The sequence below is a fragment of the Heterocephalus glaber genome, unplaced genomic scaffold, assembly GCF_053883595.1.
Source record: "Heterocephalus glaber isolate CG9 unplaced genomic scaffold, H.glaber_assembly_v1.0 deba00001555, whole genome shotgun sequence".
Taxonomy (NCBI): domain Eukaryota; kingdom Metazoa; phylum Chordata; class Mammalia; order Rodentia; family Bathyergidae; genus Heterocephalus; species Heterocephalus glaber.
The window spans coordinates 5656121-5681185 of NW_028258346.1; the positions used below are offsets into that span (position 1 = coordinate 5656121).

At 33.1% G+C, this 25065-nt stretch overlaps 2 protein-coding genes across 4 annotated transcripts in view; both read right to left on the minus strand.

Annotated features, from left to right (window-relative positions):
* Positions 1-25065, minus strand: part of Stk3 (serine/threonine kinase 3) — a 319544-nt gene that overhangs the window by 156720 nt on the left and 137759 nt on the right. The window lies entirely within an intron of this gene.
* LOC147824078 (uncharacterized) overlaps positions 1-25065 on the minus strand; it is a 53933-nt gene that overhangs the window by 28753 nt on the left and 115 nt on the right. Inside the window, exon 2 of the mRNA XM_087190735.1 lies at positions 1-23392. This exon is cut by the window's left edge and continues 28753 nt beyond it. Coding sequence (XP_087046861.1) covers positions 22983-23392 — 410 coding nt within the window. The 3' untranslated portion in view covers positions 1-22982. The remainder of the gene's footprint in view (positions 23393-25065) is intronic.

A 25065-nucleotide genomic window follows, 5' to 3' on the forward strand; every position in this document is an offset into this window, starting at 1 on the left:
ATCTCTAAAGCTCCTTTTTTCTATTCTTGACAAAGTATGCTATCAGAAACTTCCTCAACATATTTTCCAAAAAAGGTAATCTTAAGTGCCCTGGAACATAAATATTAACACACAATAGCCAATAATGTCTACTGAATCACTTTGTTTCAGAAAATAAGTCAACTGTATATTGTCTAAATAGTATACATCTTGTATGAATAACCCAAGATCACATAACCTTTCCTGCATATAGAATTTCCTATACTGTCAACTAAAACTCCTAAATGCTAGTTATATGTTGTGCTGTCAATCTATGTCTAGGATCTGGCCTGACTTCACTGCATATCTCCTCTTTCAATGGGAGTGAGAGCCGGTATTCAACCCTACTACATCTTAAATTTTATTTTTGTGGACTCAAACCACTCCTCTATCTTGCAAGTTATATCTAGATTCTAATTATTCTGCCATTTAAGAACATCTACTAGCTCTCCTTTCTTTTTTATATCTGCAAGTTTAAAAAATATGATTTTGTTATCTTCCATTGCACAAGAGATACTCAATCTCTGAGAAAAGTATTAGAAACTCAATAGCATATTTTATCTAACTACTGAGGGAAAGATTTCATAAAGAGGGAGATTATAAATTAAGGTACAGAAAGCAGTTATATGCTGACACTTGAGCAAAAGACCAATGGCAGGAACAAAATAGTACCAGCAGCGATCTCCTATTGCTATTTATATTAAAAGAGAATTTAGATAATCAAGTGCCAAAGGGTAAAGGACAATGACATCAGCAAAGAGAGCAGTGAGTCTGGAGGGTGAGAACAGTATTTCTGGATAGAAAACAAGAATGGATATATCAGGCAAGACACATACATACTACCAGACTGAACATTTTCAAACTTTTATGGATTATTCCTAAAATTCATATGTTTAAATTGCAATATAATGGTATTAGGAAGTGAGAATGATTTATCTCTCCAGTATATAAAGTCACAAGAAGAAGATAGCTGTCTCAAGCAAGGAAGCAAACCTTCACCAGAAATGAGATCTGCCAATACCCTGATCTTGGGCTTCCCGGCCTCTAGTCTGTGGGAAATAAATTTCTGTTGCTTAAGCCAAGCAGTTTATGGCATTTTTGTTAAGACAGCCTTAAGTGAGTATGTGAAATATTTTAAACTTCAGCAAATAGTAAAAAAAGCTGAACATAATGCACGGGCCGTGTGTGTGTGTGTGTGTGTGTGTGTGTGTGTGTCACTCAAATATTTATAGGAGACATCTATCTTGCTGTAAAATCATTAAATCAACAAACACTATTCCCCCAAACCTGCTGTAATATTACAATGAAATGTTGGTAATATAAAATGTCTATTTAATAAAGTAATTGTATTTTTAGAAAAGGGCAACTATTTTAAATATTAAAAATTAACAGATAAAACGGGTTTATAGTCTAACATACTACACTATATTATGGGAAAGGATTAGTATTACAATACAATATCTATGTATAATGCTGTGAAAATGCAGCAGTTACACCTGTCTTTAGAAATAGCATTCTAAAAATCACAATACAAACATTAATCCTGACAGAGATGAGGTTTTTAAATGCAAAATGCCTCAAAGTCAAAACCTGTTCTTCCTTTGTAGAAAACAACATGATACTGTGCATGCTTTTGTCTAACAAAGGATTTTTTAGTCCTTCACATAATAAATTTTCATGTTTATTACTTTCAATCACATACATGACTGCTAACGCTTTGAGGGAATCTTCCTTGTGTGTCTTTATTTGCTTTCCAAATATAAACTAGTTTTACTACTATATAGGTATAAAATAGTTCATTAAGTTTCTATAATCAGGTTAGATTTGAGGTCACTGATATCTTTAATATCTTTTAAAATATATTTTCCATGTCAATATGAATGTTTCCTGGGTTAGATCCCCATCACTGCCTCCCTCCATGAAATATTTTGCTTACCATGCATAAGGTACTAGGTTAGATCCTCAGTACCCCATGCATGCATGGAAGCACGCATACATACACTGAAGCATAAATGTATTTAAAGCTGGACATGATGATATACACTAGTAGTACTAGCTACTGAGAAGGTTGAGGCAGGAAGATTACTTGAATCCAAGAGTTTAAATGATGCCTGGATAACATATAAAGACTGAGGATTGGGCCGGGGATTTAGCTCACTGGTTCCACCACCTGCTTTGCAAGCGCAAGGTCCTGAGTTCGATCTCTGGTACAAAAAAAAAGAAAGAAAAAAATTCTTGATAATCTTTCCTGTTTTAATCTTCTGATGTTATTCTATATTCATTTTATTCAAAAATTTTATACACAAGATTTCAAAAAAGAACATGTTGTTTTGCAGCTCTATAGTCTAGTGGGAAAATGCAGTACAAGAAATATAATATAGTAGTTGATGCTAGTATTCATTTCAACAAACTTTGATTTTATTCTCAATCTATTTTACAACTACTCTTCTCATAAAAATATGTATCTTCAGTATGTTCTCTGTCACTAATAAAAATGTTATAATTAACAATGTATGTTAGTTATTAAAATATCAAACTAAAAATTCCAAAGCACCTCCTTGAAAGGAAAATTCTGATATAATTTAGTTAATTATACCTGGTCAACACTTTGTGTTTTACATCCTATAAATAAACTTTACATAACAAGTTAAAGATTTATAAATATTATCTAGTTTTTTTTATTTTCAGAAAGAAAGCATATGCTCTATCAAACAATGAAATTTAACTACAGTCAATGTTCCACCTCAAAAAAGTGATTAAAACTATTTACCAGTCTTAAATATTTAACAGCAATATTATACATTTAGTCTTATATTATAGATACATTTTTAAATTTCCTTTATTTTCCATTTTAACTTTGTAGTTTACAATTCACAACTCTCTCAATACTATATTTTTCCACAAGATTTCCCCCACCAGTGGCCACAAATATAAAATGTCTTAAAGACTGGTTGCTGAAGTTTTAAAATTGTAGGCCTTTTATTTCCGTTTTTCTCTCTACATGTTTTCTCTTCTGCTACTTTTTGACCATCTCGGTGATAATTAAGCTAAAGATGGAAATCCTAGGTCTAAACAGCTAAATTCCTGCCCTCAAATCAGGAGTTACTATACGCAAAGTTGTCTAGTGACCCTTTCTGATGAAAATTAACTTTCTAGTTCTATACTACTTTGTCAAATGTGACCCAATCTAGTACAAAAAGAATATGCTTAGGGGCTGGGGATTTAGCTCAGGGTTCTGCCGCCTGCCTCAAAAGCGCAAGGACCAGAGTTCGATCCCTGGTACCAAAAAAAGAATATGCTTAAATACACTGTATTGGGATTTTTCTTATTGTTATGTAAGATTCATTCATCCAGTAAATACTGAATCAACTGAATAATTTGTCTCTCAGATATAGTCAACTGAGAATTTATTCCTGGGTATTTGTACTAAAACCAAAAGTCAAAACACTGTATTAGCTAACAGAAAAAGAGAATGAAAGCATTTCCAAATTCATTGTATCACATAAATTCTGCCAAAGATGAGTCCAAAAGATCACAATATATTTCGCTCAAGGTCTTGCAGTTCACTTTCCATTTGTTCTAACAGGACTCCATCCTTTGGGTCTGCAAGCCAAGAGGTGATGTGAAACAGGAGCTGCAAGTGTTACTGTTAACTTGAGCATATAGAAAACCATACAACCCATGAATCAGAGTAAATGAAGAAGTAGGCTGAACCACATATTGAAAAATAGGCAGCAAAGTTGGGGCAGAAGAGCCAACGACAATTTCCAGATAACCAATAGGTGCCTGATGAACAGTACCTAGGATATCCAAAACCCCTATCTCCCTCTCAGAGCACAACCACAATACTTGATTTTATGGCTTAAACAGGCACACCACTTTGCAAGTAATGATGACCTAGACCACCAAGATGTATAAGATGGAGTTCAAAGTAATGCCTGCATACTTTGTGACAGAAATTGTAGGTATCAGCCACACTATGGGCCAAAATTTCAGTAATAACAGTAGCCACAGACAACAAATAACAGTGCTTCAAAAAGTCAATGGATGGTAAGTTTGAAACACTGACAATAACAAGTTGCAGTATATCTGGAAGTAAATATCTATCCACTGAAAAAAATGAAATGAAAATGTTCTCAAAAATAAAACCACTAAAAAAATTAAGTTTTTTACTTTTTTGGTACCAGGAATCGAACTCGGGTCCTTGCACTTGCAAGGCAGGAGACAGAACCACTGAGCTAAATCCTCAGCCCCTAAAAAAATAAAATTTGAATTTGACACATAGGGCTTGATCACAATTAAGAAAATTTATTCTGCAGGAATAAATTGTTTACTAATAGTGAGTGAAAGAAGTAAAAAATTCCTACCCTCATGGAGGTTACATCAGTGGTACCAATTTACTATTCCTGTGTTATGCTTCACAACAAAAATACAAAGATGAAGACACTGTCCTTTCCTTAATATTTAATCTGATTATACCAACAAAAATTCCTCAATACAATTTGTCATATAATAATAAAATATGCATATGGAAATGGGAGCAAAATCATATATGAAGTGTCATGAGAGTAGAGGATGGCACCACTGTGGAGATGTTACTGTGTATGTCACAACAAAGACCACAGTTCTCTCTGCTGGTATCATCCATACATTTGAGAACAGAAATGCCAGGGACAACAACAAAGCTTCAATATAACTCCATGATTATTAACTATTATTATTATTAACTATTACAGAGGTTAATCAAAGTTCTACCTTACCTGACCTTCACAGCACATGTCTCCTTAACATCTTCAATGCCAAATGGAAAAGGAAGAAAAATTCAAGAAACTCCATGTGCCACTGCACATGTTAGTAGCCAAGAAAAAGATTCTCTCAGGATGGAAACTCAAACGATTAACTCCTATGAAATTCTTTGCTCTGGGCTTCAATAATCTCTACCATCTTTAACTCTTATTCATATTAAGATATTAGTAAAAGACATAAAAGAAATGTCATATGAAGACATTAGCACTTCCAGCAGAAGCACTTTGTACACCCTTTACATAACATTATTACTAAAGTTTAAATCTCCTGAAGGTTGATAATTTTATTCCTTAGTTTTGAAGATAAGAAAATGGTATTTAAGAGATTAATTTGCTCAATGTTGTACAGCATTTGCACTGGAATATAAAATCTGACTGAACATGAAATCAGAAATGTTTCAATACACTTCATAACCTCCCATTCTCATAAAAAGTCTAATAGTGATATTAATTCCTTTTCTATGGCTATTTGTAATTTTCATATATAGGGATATGTATGTGACTAATCTAAAGCAATTTATATCCCTGTTGAAAATAGGTTCACACAATCTAGCTACCTAGCTAACCAGAGATGGATGGATGGATGGATGGACGGATGGATGGACAAAATCCCAAATATAGTATCTAAAAGTTGTTTCAATCTAATCAACAATGCTCTTGTAAGTCTCCAAGGCAAGTCCATTTAACTTACATTATTTCCCAATGCACAGTTAAAGAAAAAGTAAATGTATCTTGAGATCTTTGAAATAACTTTATTACTTCTATAACTTCTCTCCTATTACTGTCCTTCTGGCTCATTCTAGTGACACTGGCCTCCTGGGTAAGGCTTAAAAAGCCAGCACATTTCCAACTCACAGATTTTGTAATATCTGTTCTCTGCAGTCAAAGTGGTCTTATCACAAATGTCCACATAACTCATTCCTTCCTGTCTTTCAGACTTTAAATTAAATATCTCCTTAGCCAGGCCTCCCTTAGCTAACGTATTTAAAAGTGCAACCTTAGCCCGGTGTGGTGTGACACACCTGAAATCCTAGAACTCCACAGGCTGAAGATCCCTATGAGTTCAAGGCCAGCCTGAACTACACAGTGACCTGTCTCCAAAAAAAAAAAAAAAAAAAAGAAAAAAACTGCAACCAGACCTTCATATCCCTATGAGCATTCTCCAAAGTACTAAAAAGTACTAATCACAATCTAATTATATATTTTATATATGTTTCACTTATTATCTACCTAACACAACTGATTTGTAAATGCCATGAAGATAGAATTTTTGTTTTACTCAGTCTCTTCACTTGGTAAATATTTGTTGAAGTTTATCATTTAAAACTGAAAAATTGAGCATATTTGCTTTTGTTTCTGCTAAAGCATTCAATTAAGGCTTTTTCTAATGTATGGTTTTATATTATTTGAGATAAACTGAACTTGCCCTTATAAAATGCTTATTTCCTTACCCTAACCAACAATTTTCATTGTTCTTTAAATTTAACCTGTACAGGCACATCTATTGGCTCTCATTTCCATAAAGTTACTAATAAACATACAATGTTCTGATAGAAGAATTCAAAGGTCAAGAATTAAAATTAATATTTTTGGTTCTGTGGGGAGCTAGATCATTTTTAAATGGGAATGGGATCATGAGATGGGGGTAAAAGGGGATGAAAAAGGAATTAAGATCTGTTAGGTACATGCACCAACTCCACACAATATAAACATTATGCACTGCAAAAAGTTTTTAAAGATTTTTGATGCTTTATACCATCTCTCACATTAAATGTACATTATGCATTGCATCCATTTGACATTTCTACATCTTTAGAAAGCTCCTGAAAAAAAACCCTAAGCTATGTTGTACAAAACGTTTGTAATCAAATATTTATTATTTCACATAAATATAGTTTGGGTCCTAAAAACAACAGAAATTATAATGCCACATTACACTTAAGCTTTTTCTGTGTCTTCTATGTTATTTTAAAAATCTTTTTCCTGAAAAATAACCTTTTTCTCCTAAGGTAAACGAAGGCATGCAACTCCCACCCACTATATAACTTTTATTATTTCAATTAAATAATGAACTAGTGCCAGCATCTTTTTAATACCATTGCTACACATTGAGAAGTAGTAAATAACCTAAAGATCAAAATACAGAGTAAAACCATAGAACAGCAGTTTTTCATTGCCAACTCTTTCTATATAAACACTGAATGCAATTCGATGGAAGCATGGCTCCACATACTAAGATGAGGAATATGTCTGTTTACATGTGTCTCTTCCTGCTCCATATTACACTGGAACCTGTGTGTGCCTCTGTGGTTAAGACTTACTGCACGTTCATATTAAAGTCTTATTTCTAACATTTAAACATATGGCCATAAAGACTAATTACAACAGTTATTAGTACAACCCTCACTCCACCAAAGATTTGGGAGTTCATAAAGTTGGAATTGATTGTTTACATAGACAATTACAGGTACTGAAATGATTTAAAACACTTTTCTTTGGTTTTGCTCTGTTGAACCAGACTCATTTAAACAACAGAACCAGATGCAGAGATTTAAATATCAACTTCTAATCAAAACTCACCACTAAAGTTTTAGCGGGATGGCCATCCTCCTACTCATTAGAGTCCTTTAAAGGTACAGGGACTCTGGAAGCACAGTGATATTAGGTTCACAACACCTTCAGAACATATGCCCAGAAAAATAATGTGTCAGATCTGACTTTTAACTTAAAGCAACACAAAAGGTCATAGAAATAATTGTATGTCTCAGATACTGTGAAGTAAATAAGTTTAAGTATATAAAGCTATTATATGCTAAATCGTACACATATTTACAGTACATTAAAAGTACTTTCTTGATAAATACATATTAAGCTGTAGCAAAGAGAAATAATTTTTTTTAAAGTCCAATGAACATGTGTAAGTACCCACATAATGTCATGCCTATAAACTGTGAGCTACTTTGACAATATGTGATTTATCCATCTTTGAATTCTCCTTGCTTGACTAGAGTTGATATTCAAAAAATACTGACTGAATGAATAGGTAAATATAAAGAATGATAACTATGACATTCGTTTTCCAAAAACTATTTAACTGCTTTTAAATGTGAATTAGAAGAAAAACACCTTTCCAACAAAGTTTATATTTAACCTAAACTATTACTAAGAATACTAAAAAGTCAGGTGGCTATCAATAAGTATACTGATATACTCAGACTGCTATTACTGGACTCTCCAATGCTACAGCGCTCCAAATGGTATCACTATGATGAACTCCTCTTTGGCTATCTGCCTTTTCTTACTCTTTTTGGTTACCATTTATAAAAAGAAAAAGTCAAGATATTTTTTTATTAAAAGGATAGCTATAGCTGGTGTGGTGGTGCATGCATGTAATCCCAGCACTCTGGAGGCCAAGACTGGAGAAATGCCTTGAGTTTGAGGCTAGCCTGAATTACATGGCAAAACCATGTCTCAAAAAAAAGGATAGTTGGGGCCGGGAATTTGCTCAGTGGTGTTGCCACCTGCCTCCCAAGCGCAAGGTCCTGAGTTCAATCCTCAGTATCAAAAAAAAAAAAGATAGCTATAAGGCTTCTGTCCCACTTCAGACTTCCCTTCAAGTCAAACAGGCACATGTGGTTCAATTGTTCTTTGCATGGAAATAATAACTTAACTTTACTCAGGATGACTTCTTTCTGCAACTCCTAAAGAGCCTGACTCCTATTTCATGTCTGTTCTATAAATCCTAGTCCTTGGTCTCCTTCAAATGTTTAAGCAGTGAAGTGTAATCTACCTTTTGAGTAACATGTCAACTCTAGCATGATTATAATACCACTGAGAACAGTAATCCCTATCATCAACAGGCTTTAGCTAGCCTCAACTCTGAAAACTGAAAGCCTTACCTGTAAAAGCAAGATCAGTGCTCCACCACACTGTATACAATCTAACTGTGCTACCTCTCCCCTTTTCCTAGATACCTGTGAAATCTTAGTTTGACAACATCAACCCATTCATCATGCCCAATGGTGGGGAGGCAAAGGAGTGAAAGGTCATTTTGAAAAATGTCAAAAATTACCTAGTTAATTCTATTTGTTCTTGCTTTTCTACCCCATCTTCCACCTCTACTGTCAGTGCCTTCTAGACACTTCTCCCACCCTTGAAGTTTATCTAAAATTTCAGAAATGTTTATTGCAAAAACATGCACCGATAATTTTACAAGAAAAATGTGCCACCACTTCTTAAAGAATTCATCAGTTCAACTTAGAAACAGCCATCTTAACTGAAAGTCAATAAAAGCCAAAGTAAGTATATTTCTGAATAAGAGTGTGTACTTCTTAATGAGGTGTAGTCAATATCATTAAGAATAATTAATGAAAGAAAAATATCAAGCAACATAAAAATTTTAATATAAGCAATCCTAATAGATAAATAAAATGGGGAAAGGACTTATCATTCAACTTCAAATTTTCTTTTATAGATCATACAATTATCTGGCTAACAGCTTGTTCTAGCAAGTACCACAACAGAACACTAAAAAAAGAAGACAAGCTTTCTAGTTTTTCCAACAAGTACATTCTGCCAAAGTCAACATATGCCATTTCATTGACCAGTAATCCAGAAAAATTTACTCTTGGAGTCTGCTCAGAAGATAAGTGGAAAAATTAATCTTTTTCCTTAAATTTTCATGCTATCCAGAAGCACCTGAAATTTGTTATAAGGTCCAGCAATCTTTTCTCTTGGCACAACTTCCATCAACAACAATAATAGTTTCCTCCTCCTTTTACCTTTATCATTGTCCAAACAGTCACCAACCATTTAGAACTATGGAAAAAAAAAATCCCAGTTTTTATTCAATAAATTAAGTTACTACTTCCTAAAATTTAGAGTCCTATTTCAAGGTCTTTTACCAGGAGGAAGGGGAAAGACTCTCTCTCTTGACTCTTTGATCTTAACCACTCTAGATAAGAATTCTTGTTGTTATCTTATTCTCTTATAGACAACTTTCTACACTGGTATTTGTACTTGACCTAATTCTCAAAAGACACCCATTTTCTCTTTCTACATTTGCTAAAAATTTTTTTCCTCAAACACACAAAGGCTTTCTCTGGGCAATTCCCTCTGCCTGGAATAGTATCCCTGGGTATATGTATTGTTTCCTCCCACAACGCCTTCAGTTCTTTTCTCAAATAGCACCTTCTCAATCAGGTCCTGACCACTGTATTTAAAATTGTAAATTTGTCCACCCAAATTCTCTCCATCCTTCTAATTTTTTTCTCATATCCAAAGCACTTAACACTTATTATATGTTTATTGTCTGGTGCTCTCTATGATAACTACAATCCCAAGTATTTTATAGTTTTTGAAAGTACTTTGAACTGATTTTTTAAACATTTTTCTTTAATAGCACTATTATTAGAATTGAGAAAGACTACTGATTCTTTAGTATATATTTTTATATAGCTATATAAAATTCTCTTATGAAGCCTGGTAATCTTTCACTGGTATATTTTGGATATTCTAACATACTCCTATCAGTAAAACAAAATATTCTTTCTCTTTTTTCTAATGTTTACAACTTATTATTCCATTTTTTTTCACTCTTTTGAACATGTTAGAACATACTAAACAATGAACAATAATGACAGAGGGCATAACTTATTAAAAATAGCTTAGCATTTCACCAAATGGGTATTATTTTGATAGTATTTGCTTTTGTTTGTTTTTTCATACTTTCTTATAATTACTCAGGAAAGGTACCACATTTTAATACTATTTCAGCATCTACTGACATAATGTTCTAATTTTTCTAATCCATCTAACTTTCCTTCTTCAATTTGATGAACTCTTATAAACTATTTCCTTAATTCTTTCAGTTAATTATTTTTGGTGAAAGGCTATTAATTAGTATCTCCTTTGTATTTCAAGAATTCTTAGCCTACTCCCAGTTACTCTAAAATTTTCATTTGATTTGGTCACATCTATTGAAAGATTCACTCCTTAAAACTGCTTTCTTTTTACTTCATAACCTTCCAAAGCATCAGTTATGATTCAATTGCATTTGGCTAGTGCATTTAAGGTGAATCAACATATTCTATCAAACTTTACACATCTGAAAATAGGTTTCACTCTAATATGCAAATGGAATACTAGTTGAGTCACTTATTTAATAAAATGTATACTATGCAATATGTACTGTTCAAGATATTTGGGCATTAAATCAGGCAATCCTAAACAACCTTATTAAGTAGTTACAACTGAGGACAGTAAAAATGTTACAATTAAGGAAACTGAGAAACAGAGATGTTGATTTTCCCAAGATAAAATAGCATATAAGTAGTAGAGTCAAGCTACCTAGCTCTTAGTCATTATTCTACACTGTTTCTCTGACAAGATGGCACTTTACCAAACAGTAAACGAAAACAAAGACATGAAGGAGACATAGGGTTAGATGAAAGAATAAATTCCTGGAAAATGAAACAGTCACAATAAGTAATGTTTATGAACATATTTTAAAAACTTAATAAAGAAAACCTATATTGTAGTATATCCATAAATTCAACTTTAGAATACGTAGCTCAAAAAAATTCCTATCTACAGAAATATATTTAAGGTACAGTGCAACATTCTATTAATCAAGAGTTAATCAAAGTACTCAGGATTAAAATACTAAAAAATAATTTTAAAAGTACTGAGAGTGTTTTAGTGTGCTTTTTCAAAAAAACTCTGACTTAAAAACTAAACACTGGGACAAACAGAGACCTTCTCAATGAAGATGGAAGTAAGACTAGGATGCCTGTGTACCAGTATCAGCGAACCTATGGCAGGCATGCCACGGTGGGCTGTTTATATCACTGAAAGTTCTACAAGGTTTGCCATCACTGTAGTGTATACTATCCTTACTCATACTGTCCATTACTAATATTGTACAGCATCTTTTATAAGCAATATTTTATTTACTGCTCAAATAACTGTATTTTCTCCTCCATTGTGGGTAACATCAGTCTGAGGAAGGTGTATTTCCCGGTACTGGTCATGGTATTTACTATATGGAGTAGTATTGTGTAGAAGGAGAACACATTTTTGTACAGCCTCTCATAAATACTGAATGTAATTATTAAGTATAAATCCATTTAGTTTTGTGTTCTAAAGAACTATTTGTGCAACTCCAAGTTTTCAGTAAAATTGTATTGCCAATAAAAAAATCTTTCATTTAATCCTTACAATAAGCCTCCGATTCTAATAAATCTATGATGTGCATTTTATATATGAGGAAAGTAAAGTTTAAGAGAACGAGTATCTTGCCCTAATATTATAATAGAGAAATGGAAGAAAAAAGTATGAATTTTCCAGGCTTGGGGCACATGCCTATAATCCCAGCACTCAAGAGGCTGATGCAGGAGATATGCAGCAAGTTCAAGGGCAGCTTGGGCTACATAGTGAGTTCAAGGACACCCTGAATTACAGAACAAGACTGTCTCAAACAAACAAAGAATTTATAAAATGTGAAGTTTTATACTATATATAATTTTTATATGTCAGTATCTCAAAAATGGTTTTTAAAAACAAATTTATATAGCTGGCATGATCGCAGACTGTTTTATCCAAGAATATCAACTTAGTACATGAATTTAAAGAGTTCAACAAAGTTATAGGTCCAAAAAAGTAATTCCTGATAGAAGCTGGATTGTGTAGTAAAAGAAAATGAGCTATTGAGCCAAGTATGCTTGATCCAAGTCAGGCAGAATAGTCCAGGGAGTTAACTGAAAAGGGAGCACTGCTGAGATCAGTATCTGCAAGGTCAATCTTGTGATAACCCCAATGATACACCAGTGACAAAGTTGCTCAGCAACAATAGCAAACTAAAGCAATTCTAAAATACCTCATCAAAGAGCTCTATTCCTGGTTCTGAGAGATCAAAAGGCAAACATCCTAAACTACATATGAAGTTATGAACTCTCTGGGACTCTCTTCTCTTTTTCTCAATAAATACACCTTCACCTTCTGTTAACTATCTCATTCTCCTTTCTTCCCTATTCAACTTTTTTCATTTCTGATATTTCTTCACTTGCTTTCCTGTTACAACCATTACCTCAATCAAACATCAACTTCTAAATTGTTTTCTTCTCTCTTGCCACCCAATTTTGGTTTCAAGGGCATTCACAAATACTTTTATTACCTCCAAATAAATTTTGATCTTAAAGGCTTTATATCTTTTTCAATATTAGTAATTTAAAGAAAACATAAGAGAACTCAGCACATCACAGTAAGATAATGGATTAAATATGCTGACTTGTGTATGTTAAAATACTATTTGGCTTTAGAAAAAATTATGCCCCATCGCCTCTCGGCCTTTTGGCTAAGATCAAGTGTAGAAAAAATTATGCCCTAAATACAACTGTGTATTAAATTCTTCAATACAATTTTTCATTATTTTTGCAAAATTCAGGAGAGTAAGATAATAAAATGTATCAGGTATTCTAAGAGGACTGTGTCAGAAAGAAACTCTTTGGTGTCCCTCAATACTACATATCTTTTCCATTTGGACTTAATAATACCTCACATTTATAAATGATTCACAAAGGAAAGACAAGTCATCTGTAGTTTACTATCATGGGAATCAGAAACCAGTAATCACACAATGCTTTTAATTCTTATCATATTACTAAACTGTTACAAGAAACAGATGTCAGCAGCACAATTTTGATGGAATTACTTAACTTTTCTTTCACTTTCATAACAAATTAAGCATTGCTCAGTTGAAAAGTTATGTCACAAACCTTGAGGCAGTGTTAGGTGCTATAATTTAAAACGGTGCAGGATAGTTTGTACTCTATTGAAAAAAAATTTATTAGCCTCATAATTGATAATAATTTAACTAAGTCCCAGTTTCTTTTCAAAATTCCCATCAATTAAATATCTAAGAAAACTACTAAAATAACTCAAAGATTTCTAAATGAGTAATTAATATAGCAATGTATAATTAGCAATATAGCCCCAAAGCAGACAGAAAATATATCCATTAATATGACTTCAAAGGATAAATAAGGAAAATGGTTTATTCCCCAAATAAGCTAAAACTAAGAGATAAATTCAGTGGGTGAAAAAGAAAAATAATCTACATTAAAAACAAAATTATAAAATGAATGAAATTTCATACATATAATGAGTACTATTTAGCCTTAAAAAGGATAACTCATCTAGTGCTAGAACATGGATAAACTTTGAGGACACTGTGCTAAGTGAAAAGTCAGCCACAAAAAGACAAATACTATAATATGTAATTCTGCTTACATGAAGTAACCAAGAAGTAAAGTCATAGAGGCAAAAAGTAGAACAGCAGTAACCAAGAATGAGGGGTAGGGGAAATTATGAAGTACTTGTTTAATGAGTACAGAATTTCAATTTTGCAAGATGAAAAATTTCTGGAGATGTTGCATAATAATGTGCAAATGGTTAAAATGGTTAATTTTATGTTACATTTTTTGCCACAATTTGATATTTTTGAAAGAATAGAGGATTAAAATAGAAGATAGGCATCACAATTTTTCTTACAGGTAAAGAAATGGCCCATCTTATGGATAAAATACCTGTTGCATGTTACAACTTGAAAACCAAAAGTTTCAATAATATCCCATGTTCAATGAGTGCTGATATAACAGCTCTCTCCATATTAATGCTGAAAAGCATTCTCAAATTTATTTCTTAGACTCAGTTCCTCACCCATATTCTTTCAAATTTTTCTCCCACCAAAGCGGGAGAAACTTGTAATCTAGAAAAAGGTTTTCCTTTTGGTTTCATAAATTATTAGCTGCCATGGAAATATTTATAGGAAACTTAATCTCCAAACCTGACTCGATTAGGTAGCCCTTCATATAGAACCAATAAAAACATGAAATATTTGACATCTATGTTTTTAGTTTTTTTCACATCTATTAAAAGTGATATTCTGCTTTCCTTTTTGCTATTGCTATAAAGTGATTTATAATGATAAATCGCTTTTCTTATTTTTCTTATTGAAGAATGTGTGGCTAGTTATAGAAGCCATCAAGATTTTAGGGGAACTTCAACACAAGTTTATCTAGTCCCTTCCAAATGAATGAAAATTACAAAGAAGTCAATTTCTCCTAATAATTGATTTACCTTGAAAGAAAATTTACATCCTATTATGCCAGAATGATCTCCTTATCCTGACACAATGGTTTTGATAAATTTTTTTTAAAATGCTGAAAATTTGTGATTCATCCAAGCAAGGGCTTTTTATGTCACAAAAATAAAAATTACACACACACACACACACACACACACACACACACACTTGGGGAAAGGGGAGGTTATTTAGCCACATGCTCCTCAAAATACAAGTGAAATTTAAACAAAGATTTGCTGATCCATACACCTTATCTTTTCAATACAAAACAAAATATTCCCACGTGAATTTTTCTTTGGAGAAGACAGGAATAAATCCCATTTGATCAAGGAAACTGAATGAAGAGAATATATGTTAATCTAAAATGTCTGTCTCAGTTTTCCTATTATAAGACACCTAATTTTGATCTCTGCACAAGAAAAATCAGTAATTTCAGCCACTTTATTTTTTATGGTATCTGAGTCTCAACTGGCCACAACTAAAACAGAATAATGACATTTCACGATGTCCCAAAAACATGAATAAATGATGGAACAAGAAAAATAAAAGTGCAGAGCCTATTAGATAAAATTTCTGTCTGCTGTACTTCTCTAACAGGAATGTCAATGATGTAAAACTTAATCCACACATCTTAATTGCTCAGACCTTCCAAAAAAGGAGGATCATACTGTCATTTTTTTAAAAAACTCAATTCTCAGTAAATGAATGAGAGAAAGCACAGCTTTCCAAGACAACTTTCTAAGTCCAGACTTTTTTTCTCTTGTCACTGTCAGTTTTCTAATTTCGAATTGTATTTCTTGTAAAAATTTTAGCATAACAAAGAAAGAGAAAACTAAAATTACTCAGGGATTTTTACACAAAACTTCCAATTATATGTCCTAAACTCTTTTACTCCAAAGTGAGTTCAGAAACTCTGACAGATGTTTTATAACTCTGTTTAAATATTTAGTCAGTAAAAAGAATGAAATTTTTAAAAACCAGAATGATTTCATTCTTTACTAAAATCAGGGTGGTCTATGGGCAATTTTGGTACCAGTGGTGTTGCCGAGGAAACAAAATGAAAACAGGTGCCATCAAATTCAAATTAAAGATTTAGTTCTATTTTAAACCACCTTAAACAATGTTTCCATAAACTTTCTAACTGATACTACTATAAATTTGACAATATTTTTAATAAGAAAAGGATTATAAATTGCCTGTAGACCATCAAATTTTAACTGTAACAAATTTAGACTGATTGGCAACACTTCCTTTTTAAAAAACTTTTTTTCATTAAATATGCAGCATCATTTTAAAAATGCAATGAATTTATAAGGCAAATTAAAATAAGGAGAGCAAGCATAGTCTTTAATAGACTTCTGAAAGATTTTACTAGATCTGGGCTTATGCAATTTTCAAAATCAAGCACAAAAGAAACATGGTCATGACACTTGAGAAAATAAATCTGCAATTGATAATGTTATGAAAAGTATAACTTTTCCTCATAATTCTATAGAATAATCTTTATTGCTAAAAACTGAAGTTTCCTCCACAAAAATATCCAATAACTTATTTTTGTATTAAAAAATATAAATACTTAACTTCTACCATTAAACAGTACTTTTTTCCCTCTTAAATGAGATGAAACAAATATCTCTTAATATATCAGTGAATCAATGTTTTAAAATAAATTACAGTATGAAAACACTTTCTTGCTTGTGCTGTATCAGTGACAAAATACACTTTATTTTGTTATAAGTTTTAATCTAAGAAATGAGCATAGAAAAAATTTGTAAATAGGTGACACTGAATAAGTTAACGTTTTTGATTAGGATTGTATAAGAATCTTTTAGAAAAGGTTAAGTACTTTGTTTCCAGTGAGGATTCTAAATATGTAGGTAAAACTAGGCATACATTCTTCAGTATTATTAAATTAGAAAATAATTTCTTTTTATCAGTTTTGACACTTAAAAAATTCTTAAACTGGTATGGACATTTTAATCTTGCACTGAGGAGACTTCTTTTATTCTGATCACAAACAAATTCCACTGTCAATTCAAATCTTTCAGACAGTTCAAAGTTTTATTTTTAGCAGTGCTCTAGGGACATACAAATAGGTTCATTAGTGTAGAATTGTAAGTTACAGTCATCTCCATCAGTTGGATTCTTTCCAATACTTAACCGCACTGAGAGTTTCATAGCTAGTTTTCAAACAAGTTTAAAGTTTTCAGTATTATAGATAAATGTTTTAGTAACTAAGAATTTTAAAACTTCCCTCATTAAGTTACATTTGCAAAAATAATAGAAATAGATTCTTTTTCAGATTAGTACTTGTATTTGAAACATAAAAGAAAATACACAGCACTATGTAAAGTTGACTGATTCAAAACTTCCTTTATAGTTATGTTAGTTAAGGTTTCAAATAATCCCACTTGTGTATAATTATAAAATTACTGTATTGATCTACTGCTTACTTTGAAAGTGATTAATCAAAGTCAGAGAAAGCCAACCATCAACTGAAGTGTGTTTCAAATTTCCTTTGCAAAGACACGTCAAAAAAAAGATGAGCCACTTTAATTAAAACCTCATTTACAAACACAAAATAAATGTTTTCTATTTAATTCCAATTAAATTTCAATTGTGTCCAGCTTTCAAACTGTTTCTGCTACTTAATTACACGTGCCAAATTAATCTTTGCTTGTGATTCATATAAACAGATTTTAAAGCAAAAGACTTGGACTTTTTTGTTACTCCAGTAGGTATACAGTATTTTACATCTTATTTTAAATCAAATTAATTAACAAATCCTTAATTCACTAATAATGTGTCTCTTAAGAGACATTGAGAATAAACCCTAAGTTTAACTTTTTAAAATTTTAGAAATGTTGACAATTTTGTTAAATTCTTTTTGTCTGACATTCTCTACCTCTTAAAACATTCTATACCTCTTAAACACACAACAAACCAACTGGCCTAGATTTCTATTTATGAAGAATTGCTTTGCCAGAAGAAGGAAAAATAACTCTTTCTGCTAGAATCTAATCATAAAGGAACCTAATTATAAAGTACCCTAAGGTTCTATGACCCAGGCAAGATTCCTGTGTCTTGCTAAGCCCACAAAACAATCTTAGCTGACTTTCAGATTTGTATATTTTCGGTTGGTTCAAATTCAGAAAAACTTGTACATTTTACTTGTCAAAGAACAAGATGGCAGGTAAAATACATACATTAAAATATTTGTTTGACTAACAAACAGCAGTCATCCAAAATTTAAAGATAGAAATTTTAGAGAAAAGATTCTATTATCCCCTCTTAGGTCACTTCACATTGTCAATAAAATATCCCAAAAATAATTTACTAAGGGGACATAAGATCTTCATCAGAAATCAAGCAATGTGTTACATACCTGAAGGTAACTCAGTATCATTCCCTGCATCACAAGGGTCAAACAAATCTGCTCCTTCCCTGGCGCTTCACTAACCTCCCTTCTCCTACACTATTCTAAGGCCTTGCCCGTGAAAGCATCTGAAGGGGGCACAGATTCAAGACGACTTTCCTTGAAGAAAATTAACTCACCAATGAAACAGGGAGCTATTCAAAGAGAGCTCTAGCCTGGCATCTTTCAACCATAGTGCCTCCACCTACATCTTTACTAGATAACTGCTCTAATAAATGACTTTTCAACCCTTTTTGTGTGTTTCACATTGACAAATATTTGAAAATTGGTATTCACTGCACTGTATAAAAAATGAGTAGAAATGGAAGAAAGGAAACTGACTTGTCATAAGAACCAAGAATCTAGATACAAAGAGAAATCAATAGATTTAATATAAAATCTTAGGCTGGACTAAAAGCTCACTAAATCTTCAGCAAGTCAATAACTTTAAATGTGAAAAAAGAGTCAATTATTAAGGAACATGTAAAAATGCTTAGAAGTACACTACTGATAAAGGAAAATGAAACTAAGGAATGTATTGTACAATAAAGTTTTCTGTGGTAAGAACTTCTCTTATATTTCTGTCACTTGCCCAACTTCCAGAAACATTATCTAAGATTAGAAGACAGCCTATTATGAATAGAAGGACAAATTCCTTAAGTAGAGACTTAGCACCTACAGCCACTGTCTGAATGAGGCATGTCTAACCCTGTCTCCATGCGTCCCTGGACAACTAGAAAAGCAACTCCACAAGATCATAAATGTGTTTTGCATTTTTAAAATTAAATTTTATTGGTACATTTTAGGTGTACAATGACATTCATCATTGGGAATTTGCACCTTTACATAATCTCTATTGGTTATTATTTTTTCCCCTTCCCCTAACCTCCCTTCAACCCCTCCATCCCTCCCTATTTACAAAGACTTTGTTTCCATTTTTTCATTTTCTCATATTAATTCCATTCCCTTCTTTCCTTTCCCCTATCCCTCCCACTTCCCCTTCCCCTTTGCCCCTTTTCTTCCTGTTTCACATCATCTATTATACCTTTTGATCTTTATTTATACTTTTAGTTTCTCACACCAGAGCTTTTCAGCAATAGTTTTCATGACTCCACTGTGACAGTCATGGGACTGCAGAGGCAACAACAGAGCACTGTGTAAGGAAGGGTGTTGCACAGTCCTAACTCGGCCTCCCATTCCCACCACACACGCAGTCCAATCTCAGATGTTACATGGGCTTCTTTTTTTTTTTTAATTTGTATAAAATACTTATTTTATTGAGTTTTTTGGGGAAATTTGATACATCTCCACTGTATTACAATTGAGCCATTAATCTTCCCCCCCCCCCATTAAGTTTACTGGTACACTTTAGGTATAAAATACAGTTACATTCATCATTGGGATCTTGTACCTTTACATGAGTATCTTGATTCTTTTTTTTTCCCCTTCCCCTGCCCTCCCTTCACCCCCTCCACCCTTCCCTATTTGCAAAGACCTTGTTTCCATTTTTTTCCTTTTCTCATATTTTTTCTTTTCCCTTTTTTCTTTCCCCTACCCCTCCCACTTCCACTGCTCCTTTAGACCTTTTCTTCCTGTTATACAATATCAATTATACATTTCTAAAATTACAATATCAAGATCTAGGAGAAATTACCACAGATTTTACAGAATTTAAGAGGATATAGAAAGCATATTACAAAAATCTGTTTTCAAATAAATTTGACAACTTCTACGAAGTACCTTGGAAGACAAATTAATGAAACTAACTCTGGAGGAAATACAAAATTTGAATAGCACCTATTAAAGAAAGTATATTCCTAGCTTGAAAACCTACCTATATGACAACAGCAGGCTCATATACATTTTAACTGATAAATTATATCAAACGAAGCAGAAAAAAGAAGGAACACTTCTCCCCTCATTTTAGGAAATCAACATTGTGCTAATCCTAAAACGGGATAAAGATAATAGAAGAAAAATGTATGAATATAGATAGAAATTTGTTTAACAAAATAAACTATTAGAAGTCAGATCTGGTAGTATGTAGAAAGTGGTTTTGTTATAGGGATGGCAGTGTTGGTTTAGCATTGGAAGATCCACCCCCAAAAATCATCATTTTAACAGAGGAAAGGAAAAAGCCATATGATCCTGTCACTAGTTGGAGAAAAAGTATTGGACCTAATTCTACAGCTGTTCATGGTAAAAGCTATCAGGAGACTAGAAGTAGAACAGAACCTTCTCAACAGATTAAAGACATGTACTCCATACTTCCAGTGAGGACGCCTTATATGAATGGAGAAGATACAATGCTTTCTCCTTAAGGTGGGGAACAAGGGCAGATATGCTAACTCTTCATCTGTCCACTAAACTTTGAAACGTAGGCCCAAACCAAAATAGTCTGGCAGTAAAATGACACAATTAGGATAGGATTGGCAAGGTAGAAGCAAAATCTTTATATGTAGATGAAATGATCATCTACAGAGAAAATACTAAGAAATCTCTAGGAGCCCCTAGAACTTGTATTTCAATTTAGCAGGATTAGAAAACACAAGGTATATATAAAAATTCAGGTCTATGTATACTTGCTATAAATGAAGAATTGGATATTGAAATTTAAAAGTTATGTAGGAGTACAAAGAACCTAGAAAAGTTAAAAAAAAACCCACCAAAAACAGTGTTGGAAGACGTTTAGTACCTAATTTTAAGACTTCTTCTAAAGCTACAGTAATCAAGGCAGTGTTGGTGTAAAAAAAAGACATATAGATCATTGGAATAAAACAGAGAATCTAGAAATAGAACCACAGATATATGGTCCACTGAGTTTTGAAAGATTATTTAACATTAGCATTTTATAGAATATAAACTCAATTCAAGAGCCGAGGAAGAGATAGTGTCTTCAGCAAACGGCACTAGAACACCTGGTATCCGTACATAAAAAATTAACCTCAACCCTTTATTTCCATACATGAAAATAACTTGAAGGGATCTATGAACCTAAATATGAAAGCCTAAAGTATAAAACTTTAAGAAGAAATTATAAGGGAAAATGTTATGAATTCAGGGTAGGTAAGAACTACCTAGTAAGCAAAAGACATGATCTATAAAAGAAAAAAATTGATAAATCAGATTCCATCAAAATTTAGAACTTTAAATGACATCATTAAAATGAAAAGTAGTCCTTCAACAGACCATATTTACAATGCATATAACCTATGACCAGCATATATAAAGAATTCTTAGAGCTCATTAATAGACAACCCAATTAAAATATAGACGTAAGAAGATGATAAATAGCCAGCACAGCACAAGGAAAGGTGTGCAACTCTAGAATCAGAAAAATACTAATCAGTACAATAATAAGATTGAATTATACACTCATTAGGGAGATGAAGTCAAAAGTTTTAAAAGTCTTGTCATGACTTTTTCTTTTTGTTGGATTCTCCCCTTTTGCGTTTAATTTGTCACGCCCAATGGATTCATTCTGCTGGGTTTCCTGGGGTTGTGATCCTTATTGTCTTTTCCTAGGGTATTGTCTAAAATTTTTTGGAGTGCTGGTTTGGTATTCATGAAGTTCCTGAGGTGCTCTTTATCATGAAAGTATCTTATTTCTCCATCAATTCTGAAAGATAGTGTTGCAGGGTACATCAATCTGGGTTAGAGGCTGTTTTCCTTTAGGGCTTGAAATACATCACTCCAAGCTCTTCTTGCCTTGAGGGTTTCCATTGAGAAGTCTGCTGTGATTCTGATGGGCTTTCCTTTGTATGTGATTTGTTTCTTTTCTCTCACTGCTTGTAGAATTTTATTCTTCTGTTGGATTTCTGGAATCCTAACTATTATATGCCTATGTGTAGATTTTTTTTGATTAAGGCTATTTGGAGTCCTATATGCCTCACTTATCTGTATGTCAAGTTCTTTTCTCCTCCTTGGGAAGTTTTCTGCCATCACTTCTGTGAAGAGTTTTTTTATGTCATCTGCACTCTCTCCTCTTTCTTCATTGACTCCAATCAGTCTTATGTTATTCTTCTTTGCATTGTCTAGCAGCTGCTGGATTGATTTCTCGTGTTCCCTTACAATTTTAAAGCAATTTTTCTTTTCCTCCTCACTAATTGCAATCTTTTCTTCTATATCTGAAATTCTATCCTCATACTGGTTCATTCTGCTGTGCAGACTTTCGATGGAGTTTTTAATCTCCTGGAAATCTGTTTGTATCTGTTTTATGGATTCCATTTGTTTCCTATGTTGGGATTCCATCATGTTCCTCAGAGCCTCTATTTTTTTATCTGTGTCCTCTCTAGATTTATTAATCATGTCTTGCACCATGAGCACAATCTTTGCTGTTATCTGAGTAATTATTTCTGATTTCATTTTTCCCAGATCCTCTTTTGTTGCCAGTTCAGAGAGTCCAGGTGGTTGAGCATCAGAGTGTTCCATCTCATTTCCCTTTGGGGTTGCTGTAGGTGATCCAGAAGTCTGTTTTTGAGGCTTGTTTATGTGTCTTCTCATTTCCATGGGGGGGCTCAGCTTCTCTGCCCTAGGAGCTTGGGATGGCAGCAGGGGAGCTTCCTTCCAGTTGCTGGGACTGGCTCCAGATATTCCTTCTTTAACAACCGAGTTCTGTTCCTGTGACTAGGTTGTTAATGAATTGGTTGCTAAATGAGGAATTGTGTATCATATGTACAATATTCAGAACAAAAAAAAAGGTCAAAGGAAACTCCAACTTGATGACTTTGATTTTATTTGCATAACTCTTCCATGTAGGGCTTAGATTTCTCAAAGCCCTCTTGCTCTGATCTTCAATGTTCTGATCTTCCCATTTGTTTCCTATAGAAGCCAGGTTCTTGAAGACTTCCAGCATCACATCTTTGTAGAGAGTCTTCTGGGAAGGATTCAGCAAAGCCCACTCTTCCAGGGTGAAGTTCAGAGCCACATACTCAGAACACAGGATTCTGTAATCCCAGCACTCGGGAGGCTGAAGCAGGAGGACTGCTGCGAGTTCAAGGCCAGCCTGGGCTGCAAAGTGAGTTCAAAGCCAGCCTGAATTAGAGACCAAGATCCATCTTGGGCTTCTGTAGCACCCTTGGCCCCTCTCCAGGAATGTGCAGCACCTGCCAGTGACAAGACTACAGGGACTGGGGTACTGTATGCCAGAAGCCTGGGCACGCGACCACATGGGCTTCTTTGACTTGGCAAGTAAAACCCAGCAGTTACTGGTAATAATATTTCAACATACCTACACGTGTGTGTGCCTAAGACTGGCATTTATTGTTATTAAGTAGACATGTCACTTTTCTTATTTAATTATTAAACTTGCACTTATATTATTTCCTAAAATAATTTAATAAGTTAAAATTGTTTTTCAGCAGCTGTGATATCAAATACTTTTTTTGGAATGTATAAAGTTGCAATTAGACATTTAACTTGAAGAAAAATTTGATTATGTCTCTTTACTAGATAACTATAAGACCTATTTTTCCAGAAAAAAGTATCCCTTGCTTCACAATCACACTTTAGTCGTGTCATTGCTCTTTAGCAGTACATACACTTGTGAACAATTTTCAAGGATCAATCACATGAAGAGTAAAATAAGATCAAAAATTTCTGACGAGCACCTTAAAAATTGAGAATTCCAACCACTTCCACTGAACCAGTGATGCATTTGTTTCACAGTCAATTATTCCACACATTTTGTTTATGTTGCCCTCTTTTTTGTTATAATGAAAACTACTTTAAAAAGGGACTTTTGTTACCTATATACATATAATAAAAATTATTGAAGTTTGTTACCTATATACTTTTGTTACCTATATATTCCCATGTGAATACCCACATACATTAATTATATTATATACATTATATGCAGCCCAAGATAACTTTTTACTTAAAAGCAGCCCAGGAAAACCAAAAGGTTGGACAGCCATAGTTTAAATCCATCTGAGAAAAAGAAATCTCACCTCCCACCAGAAGGACAAAAGCAAAGATAAAGTTAATTGCAGTTTCATAGAAATGAAAATGCCATGAATTCAGTAAACAGTTCATATGAAAAACATAACAGCAATGCAGTTATCTGTACACATACAAAGATAGCAGGAAATAAAATCAAATCTTTTATATTATGTGGAAATAAAATGATAAACTTCAATGAGATAAATGATGAGACTTTTAGATGTAAACTTTTGTCTGTGGAGACATTTTCTATACTAGTACCATATACATGATAGTATACTGAAATTATGACTCAATTTGTTTTACATAAAATTTCTCATCTACATGTCATTGAGCTAGTTTCCTGAACATCACTATCTCTTCTGCGGGCCCTAGCAGACTTAGATAAGAAAGAAGTTTGCTTTATTTTTCCTGTATTCAAAGTTCAGCTAAGAGTAAAAGCCTATGGAAGAAAACCTTAATTACTGCCCCAGAAGTTTCAAAGTCATTGTTTCAGGTGATAAAAAGGATGTCAGTTTAAGTTTCCGAAAGAAAGGAGAAAGTTAGGTGGAAATAAGGTTATTAAGCAGAATTCTGAGAAACTGGCAAACATTAGGACATTCTGATGGTCAAGTGATTACTGTTTGGCAGAAGTAGGGATATTCTTAAACATTTTATGCAAGATTATATTTTACATAAAGAGAAGCTATATAATTGCTGTGAAATGTTTAAGAGGTCCCAAGCTGAGGCTACCACACCTT